Genomic DNA, 8,895 nt, shown 5'->3' with positions numbered 1-8,895 from the left:
AATACAATAGATTTTAATAATGACTAGTAATACACCTTGTAAGTTGTACATAACCCGATCAAAATACAAATAGTTGGAATATTAATAGATAAATAGGGAATTGAAAACCAACGTGAATTAAAAGAGAAGAACTAGATCATCATTAATATGTGGAGACAGTATTGATAATAATCTTGTTAAGTGCAAAAAGTTAAAGATGTTTGATCAGGCTTAAGTACTTACAGTAAAATACCTAAAATATGATGATATTTAAATAATTATTATTCTTACGTCTACGTTTAGGAACCATGTTGTTTATAATAATTACTTTATACAAGCTAATAATATAATATTTCTTATTTACAAAATCTTTAAAATTAATTCACGTGTAAAAGCCACCTACGATTTAAAGTGCCAAATTTGTTATTTGATGTTATCAGATAATTTTCTGTTTACATACTTAAATGTTATAAAAAAAATGTTTAATTTAACATTTGAATATTTTGAAAAATTAAATAAAAGAGACAAGACAAGAGCGCTTGCGCACCGAAATATTAGTGTGATGCAGGCACATAATTATTATGTGTATTGTTTTAAATACGAATGCATTTTTATAAATATGTATGTTTCGAAAAATTGTTATTAGTAATATTTGAAAATTTACATTAGATCATTGCTGGTTGGGAAATTCCGTTTCCAGGTATATGAGATTCCGCCAGATGGGCCATATTAGCTAACGGTTCAGTATTCATGTGGTAACTTCCGTAGTTTGTATAAGCTGGAACAGTTTGTCTTGTATCCACATAACCTCCAAAGTTACCTAATTTTGTATTCTTATAATCTTCTGTTACATAGGGATCAGGAGTTAAATTCAGTTTACCATCTTTCTTCGCTTTCATCCGTCGGTTTTGGAACCATATTTTGATTTGTCTTTCAGTAAGACTGAGCGCGTTGGATACTTCTATTCTTCGTTTTCTTGTAAGGTATTTGTTAAAATGAAACTCCTTTTCTAGTTCCAAGGTTTGATATCGGGTATAAGTTTGTCGTGTCCTCTTTGATCCTGTTTTTGTTTCTTCGGCTAAAATAGAAAATATGTTATTGACTTAAAATGAAACAATAAAACCGAGGTAATTAAAGCAAGTAAGTTTTATAATCAAATCAATTAGTATGAACTATAATTAAAAAAGAACAATCAATGTAAGTACCTTTCATCCACGGGAAACTGCAGTTTTGTACATTTAGTTTTGCAGCCATTTTTGTATCTGCGTAATCCTCATTGTTGCCGCCTGCGCCGACCCTTGTCATATCTTGACAAGCTTTCGATGTATCTGATGACTTAGCGGCTTCCATTCCAGAAGCCCCACCTCCAATGACTTTGTCCATTTTTGTATGGCTGCTTATATCTTTGTTGTAGCCCATTTTGACTTCTTGCTGATCGTCTGAGTGGCTACTATCGTTTGAGGTGTATGCCATATCATGCATTACTTCTTCGGCTAATTCTATCTTAGATTTGTAATTGTAAGGTTGGTTAGCTTTTACTTGATTCAAAGATCTATCTGATGATTGCACGCCATGATTGTACATGTAGTTTTCGTGATTGTATGGGTTTTCAGCAGCTTGCCGGACATCATTACCCAGATTTGGATAGCCGTGATTATAATTATTAGGATAATGTGTATAATTACCGTACTCCGATTTGATGTGCCTGTTGTAAGCACTATCACTGTTACTTCTTTTGCTGCTTACATTGGCCAACTCGTTATTATAGTTTGCGAAATGTTGCTGGTAGTTATTGTAGAGATGCGGTGGTCCATATTGATACATGTATTCTGAATGTTTCACACTCGATTCACAAAGTTCACCATAGCTTGTCATATCACTAATAGTACTTGAGGTCATTTTAACGTTATAAAACGAAGCACTGAAACATTATTCACAAGTCACTGGCCTGCGTTGGCGTCGATCACCCGTCCCTTAGATGTACTGCAAAGCGAATGTAAGTAAGACCGATGCGACCCTTCGATTGTAATACTTTTATATGACCTAAAAAATTTGGGGAACTAACAATAGAGTAGACATTGTCCCTTTGTCGCTTAGCGACTTTTGTCTCACTCGCTGTCAAAATTTTGTATTTAACGCAGTGTGCTAGAGCGAGATGGAAAATATAAACTTTTGTTGGAGGGTATTGCAAATATTGTTCGAATGTTTACAATGCAATATGAGCATGTGTGCGTGCGCACGGATACGTGCAATTCATTGATTGAATTTTATTAGTATGTGTGGAAGAGGGTGGTATAGATTGATTTTATTCTATTATTGGTTTAGTGTAAAGCCACGTATATGTGTCAGTGTGTTAGATTAGCTTTTACCTTTCACAGGTTGGTTCATTTTTAATTCTTGAACTTTAAGACGATGAATCTTTTAGTTAGGTAATTTTACAATTTCCTCAGTTCAACAAACACATATGTATTTAACTCATCCTGAGATTGGGAAAATAAACTCTTGACTCGACTTTAGTATATTACTCACTCTTATCCACCAAAATTATTGGTGATCAATTATTTTATATCGAATTATCGAATTAACTTTCACTAGCTATAAAATATTTTATATTTTTGGGAATAAAAAACTATTTGTTTCCCAAATGCAGACGACACTTACTTGGCTTTTTAGTTACTTTTGGAAATAATCGGCCAAGTGCGAGTCGGACTCGCGCACAAAGGGTTCCGTACCGTTATAGAGCAAAAATAGACCAAAATTGTATTTTTTACATGGGAGCCCCTCGTTCATTTTTATTACGGTTCCGTACCCAAAGGATAAAAACGGGACCCTATTACTAAGACTTCGTTTTCTGTCCGTCTGTCCGTCTGTATGCCTCCAGGAACTGTACTGAACAGGAAGGTCATAGCTAGAAAGTTGAAATTTTCGCAGATTGTGTATATCTGTTGCCGCTATAATAACATATACTAAAAACAAAATAAATATTATATTTAAGGGGGGCTCCGATACAACAAACGTGAATTTATCAGCCTTTTTTGCTCTATATCAATAATAGCAATAGGTAGGTACTTGAATTTTTCACACAATCCTTAGTTTTATATTATATACTTTAATATTTAATTATAATTTTAATATTAAATAAAAAATTAAGAGGGGCTCCCATACAAAAAATACAAATTTTGGCCTAATTTTGCTCTATAATGGTACGGAACCCTTCGTGCGCGAGTCCGACTCGCACTTGGCCGATTATTTTATTTTAATATTATTATTATTTATCAACGGAGACATATAATTAAGGCTTTTTAAAAAAAATATCAAGTGCCTATCTGTTGCCATTATTGATATCAAGTAAAAAAGGCCAAAAATGACGTTTGTTATATAGGATTAAATTATTAATTTTATTTTGTTTTTGTGTTGTTATAGCGGCAACAGATATACACAATCTGTAAAAACTTCAGAAGTCTAGCTATAGCGGTTCTTGAGATACAGCCTGGAGACAGACAGACGGACAGACAGACAGACAACGAAGTCTTAGTAATAGGGTCCCGTTCTTACCCTTTGGGTACGGAACCCTAAAAAGGTGAAAGTGACAAGTCCAGAAAATTTATGTAACTTTTAAATTATTCGTAGCTTTATTTTTCATTCATAGATTTATTTATGACTAGAGATCGCCCAATGGTCGAAATATGACCTCAAATTTCAAAATAATATAAGCTCGATGCACTCCTTCACCATATAAACTATAACTGTGCAAAATTTCAATCACCTACGTTTCCGCATTTTTCGTCAAAAGGGATCCAAAGTTTTTCGCTCGCGTATTAATATATAGATATCATAAAATATTAAGTAAAACTTAGCTTAGCAGTGTGTTCTACGTATCATAATTTAATGTTATTTTATTTTCACTCTTAATAATTTCTGTTACCAAAAGTTAAAAGCACACCCTGTACACTGTACAGTCGTCATATTGTGTCGTAAGCACATAACTCATCAGCGTAACAGTTCAATTGGGGGCTGCACAAAAGCGCGGTATGTGTGCGCGTGCGTCGCTCCCGACTCTCGGCTGCAGTTTCTGAGTTATTAATTAACAGATTAACACTAGATTACAATAAAACATGTCTCACCATCTCGTGAAGTATGCATAAATTTACAATTGTCGTTTTACTTAAAAATTGTGAAGTATTATTTGAAATGATAAAGTTATCAACCAGTGTTATCAACTACTTTTTTTAAGTTCCATTTTAATCCATTAGTTTTAATTCTTTTTATCTGAATATGTATAAACCAAGCCAAGTATGGGTAACTATAATGTAACAATGTTTCTGCCACGGAATAATGACAAAGTCACATTAATTTTTTTCAGATTCGTCTAGTTCAAAATTTCTGTTTGTTCATTTACATCATAATTAATTGAAAATGATTACTGAAAGTTTAGTTTGAGGAAGCGTGAGAAGCGAAAAGATTAACTATCCAAAAGAATATCTTAAAAAGAAAAAGTCCGCAAGCAAACAACGGATAGTACAGTCCTTTACCTACACAATGATAACACAAATATCGAGCAAAGGTTCACTCGAGAATTGCAAGAAAATGTGACCAGAACACGTCCAGGCGGAGCTCACGCTGGGTCCGGCAATACGTCATCACCTATACAAAGTCAAGAACAATTAGCTATTGTGATCTCGTTACCTTTTAGGGCAACGCGGTTCACCTTGAAGATGATATTGTGATGTTGCGTCGTTTGAAAGAGGTTCATTACAAGATCAAATTAAATCTACTTATGCATGGTAATGTTTATTTTATTCAATATTCTATAGAAGTACTACTAAGAAATCATAATATTATTTTGATATTTTTAATAGGTCTAACGTGTGTAATCTGTTTTGCCGAATTCAGAGAGAACAACAAATAGTATAATCGAAGCTATAAATGTCACACCTCTTCCTGATCTTCAAATAATTTCAAACATCTGCAAATAAACCCTAGTTTAAATAGAACGAATTCTAAATCAAATACAACTGAACGACAAATTGAATATAAAAATACCTTTGATTTATATATAGCTAAGGCCGCGTTCACACAAAGCTTATTGTGGGTGTGGGCTTGTCCAACAGATGGCTGAGCTCCGGGTGGGACAGGGAGCGCATATGTCGCCTGTACTGATTTTATTGGACGCTCAGTACTGCATACGCATCATGACTAGCGTTAAAATGTGAAACCTTTAAACTAGGTAGGGGAAAAGTATTTATAGGTAGGTACATATTTGTATTTTTTAAACCATTCTTATGATAAAACTTATCAAAGATTGTGCTATGATATGACATACAATACTTATGAAAAAGTATAAGACAATGAACAAAGTAAAAAACATAACTAATATTGAGATAAATTTGTTTTCATTTAGCAAGCTCCTATAACTAAAGATTTTTATAAGCGATAAAATAACAAAAGTAATTGATATTACGCTCAATAAGTTTAACGAATCAAACAAATATTGAACCAATAAATAAATATGTGGTCACGAAAGTACTTTTTAATTTTCAATTTCACACCGATCTGATTTTAAAAATTTCAAAACGATTTTCAACCTAATGCTTCTAATTTTAAGTGTGTAATAAAAAGGTTTAAAAGGCTAAGCTTGGTGCAAATATATTTGGGGGTAAACGCGTACGTCGTCATAGGGACGTTGCCACTGACAATGTACCACCATTAATCTTGCGAAATCAATCGATGGCTTATTCAGAATATTGTATTTGGTTCTGCCGCGAACCTTTCATTCGATATTTACTTTGGATCTTTTTCTCAATTTATGATCCCACGAAAAAAGCGGACATCTGTCGCGGTAAAGTCAATATTTTGGTGTGTACCTGCTTCTGGTTTCGCTATTTTATGGTTTTCTATCAACTTAGTGCAGCTCAAATTGTTGCATATAATAATTTTTAGGTCATAAAACACTGAAATACACAGTAAAACAAGACGTTATTTTAAGTAACGTTTACACTGTATACTATATGTTGACTCTGCGGCCTGCGCGCGAGCTTCAATAATATCTCGAAGTATCTACTGTGCTGAGCAAAGGAACAAATAATATTATCGAGCGCTCTCCCTATTACATTTCTAGCAATTCCTTGGAACTTGTTCATAGAAACACCGTTTTGAATTACGTAATTAAATTTTCTTGTAGTTTTAAATCTAAGCTATCTAGCTCCGACTACTTCTACTTCCTTTTGTCCAGCTATTAACATTAATTGAATGTATCTCGATGGAGGGTACCTACGTGTCTGCAGCCCACGGTAAGCCCCCATAAACCTTGATTTAACAAACACCGGTGAACTGCGATAATCTTTAGCTATGGCATTATTCCGCGATACGACCATAGGAGAGACGCATACTAGAAATATTTTGTGAGCAAAAACATTATTTTAGAATTTTTAAATTTACAAATAATTATGGTAGCCAGTTACGTGCTAAAGGTAGGTCATTAAAGGAAAACTATCACGGCTAAGTCGATCAACTAAAAAAATGTATTCGGCGAAGTATAAAGGAACTTTTCGTTCAAATTCCTTTGAACGTAACTGAGATGATGTTGTTAGTAGTGTAAAATACGTTATAAATGTACATTCATTGACAATACAAAAATTATCAAAAACTATTGGTATTGCGGAACCCTATATTGCGCGTGGCCCGACTCGTACTAGCCGGTTTTTTTTCATAATATACTAAATAGAAAATTTAAAGTTAACTAAACTATAATTAGGCCATAACATTGAACTTTATTGAGCTGCTATAGTTTGTGCGCTTTAAGATGATATGGGTGACACTTCTCATATTCCTTGCTACAGGTTTTTTTTACAAGAAAACAAAAAAAATCAAAATGTAATAAATTATATTCCATCTACAAAAACAAATGTTTCCTATAATAATTGTAAATGAATAAAAATGAAAAGTAGCTCAATGCTAACTTATTAATATAAAATTATAAATTTTAACTGTGAAAATTATTGTTACGAAAATATTTGAAAAATGTCAGATGCATGAAATGGAACATAAGCCAATAGAGATTGACACTGTTGAATCGAAATAAAATCGATAAAAAGGGCGGCCATTTTAAATCGCCGGCGCCACTCTGAAAAGTCAGTACGAAATCAATAATTTCGATTGCAATTCCTTTACGAAGTGATTCGATATTTTTAAATTATCGATTAATTTTCTTAGGTAACTTTCCTACTATTGTCAATTATAATGTGTCACCCATATCATCTTAAAACGCACAAACTATAGAATGTGAAATTTATGTTTGAGCGTTTTAGCATTCAAATGAAAATTAATCGAAACAATACGAAAATAGCCACGCCCGACTGGCTTAAAAATAATGATTAAAAATGACAAACTAGTTAAGTCCATAAAATGTGAAATAATAGAATTTTCGTACTATTTCAATAATAACATAACGATGTTATTATTGAAATTTCCATATTTTCTTTTTTTTTAGATTTTCATTTCTATACTTTCTTTTTTTACTTTCCATATTTTAATAAGTAATTGAGAGTAGAAAAAGAAGTAAGTTTATAAAAAATCCTTCAATACTAACCTGGTACGAGTAGTGTGCGTTCGTCTTTAGTTGCCCCTCAATGCACAATCATTAATCAGTGCTTCGATTCTGGACTCCTTACAATAGGGAATGCTCAGAATGCCGCGTGCGATCCATTAAAATAACAATAATTATCGTACAAAAATAAAGAATTTGGGTTTATCATCATAATAATTCCTCTAACCGAGTTTTACGTCGAAGTACTGTAATAATAAGTATAGCCACTGTAAATACTTTGACTATGATTTAAGATATGGGGATCAAACTACGAGAACGCATTTTTAGTTCATAAAACGTCTTAGAATAAGGCGGATGTACCATTAGAGTAATTACCTATACCATACCATTACCATAGGCCAACTCTATTTGGTCGGGCTAAGTCAAAGTTAGTGTTAGTTGCGATCTGTTGACCGGGTTAGAAATAACCAGACTTTTCGTACGTAATCTATATGATGCGGCCGCCTAAAAAATAATACAATAAATTTAAAGAAAACAAGTTTCTATATTTAAATACTGCAAGTTTCAAATTTCGAAATAATTCAAGCGAACTAAATCAAAATCACAGAAGTGACAGACACAGGGTGCGTGATTCTAAACAAAACACGGCGGGTTGAGGCGGTCCAAGAAAAACACTTGTAGACTGATTTACGAGAACGGAAAATGTGGAGAATAAAATTATTAAAACAGATTCGCCAACTGTTTATTGCATTTCTATGCCAGATCTAGGATTAATGTTATTTATGATCGTAAAATATTCACCTAAGTTCTATATTATTAGTAACAGGTTCGTTCATTCTATTATGTACGTCTCCTGTTAAACTTATAAATAATTTTCTTAACATTACTATTCTATTTCGGAAGTTAAAATTATTATGAAGAATCCAAATTGGATGAGATTGAACAAAAGACGTACTGTATGAAACTGTTTTTTAAACTAAAGAAGTGAACATTTCGTATTATCAAACACGCGACACCTCTGACCTACTAAACAACATATGAATTTCTTTAGCAAATCAGATATCTTAATCCAAATCAAAGTAAAATAGAACTTTCTGTTTTGCAGGAAATTTATTTTACGTTTCATTTTCAAGTTTCGTTTTCATTAAAATATCATAGTTTTTACCCTATCACGTTTTTCTTTATGGGACTCAATAGTGATGACTGAAGCCTTAAAACAAATCCCATACATTTTTAATTTGCATTTGCAAACACTTGCAAACAGTGCAATTACAGAAGACGTCTTGACTACGAATCCTGTTATGATAAAAGGAGGGCGAAGCTTATGAAAATGATATCACACTAGACAAAGAAATATACTTAATGTTTTT

At 32.8% G+C, this 8,895-nt stretch overlaps 1 protein-coding gene across 1 annotated transcript; it reads right to left on the bottom strand.

Annotated features, from left to right (window-relative positions):
• Positions 1–592: 592 nt before the first annotated feature.
• On the bottom strand, positions 593–1,942 carry LOC121725555 (homeobox protein Hox-C5a-like). Its single transcript, XM_042112566.1, has 2 exons — positions 1,185–1,942; positions 593–1,057 (listed from the first exon to the last, which is right to left on the bottom strand). The coding sequence occupies exons 1-2, from the start codon at positions 1,876–1,878 to the stop codon at positions 645–647; spliced, it is 1,107 nt and encodes a 368-aa protein (XP_041968500.1). The 5' UTR covers positions 1,879–1,942; the 3' UTR covers positions 593–644.
• Positions 1,943–8,895: the final 6,953 nt, after the last annotated feature.

The sequence above is a fragment of the Aricia agestis genome, chromosome 3, assembly GCF_905147365.1.
Source record: "Aricia agestis chromosome 3, ilAriAges1.1, whole genome shotgun sequence".
Classification (NCBI taxonomy): Eukaryota; Metazoa; Arthropoda; class Insecta; order Lepidoptera; family Lycaenidae; genus Aricia; species Aricia agestis.
This window is presented reverse-complemented; position numbering and strand designations above follow the sequence as displayed.

Bases quoted from the DNA above. Each gene is read 5' to 3' on its own strand.
- LOC121725555 (XM_042112566.1), bottom strand. From the start codon at position 1,878: ATGACCTCAAGTACTATTAGTGATATGACAAGCTATGGTGAACTTTGT. The intron at 1,058-1,184 runs GTACTTACATTG...TTTCTATTTTAG, and splicing joins CAGTTTCCCGTGGATGAAAG to CCGAAGAAACAAAAACAGGA.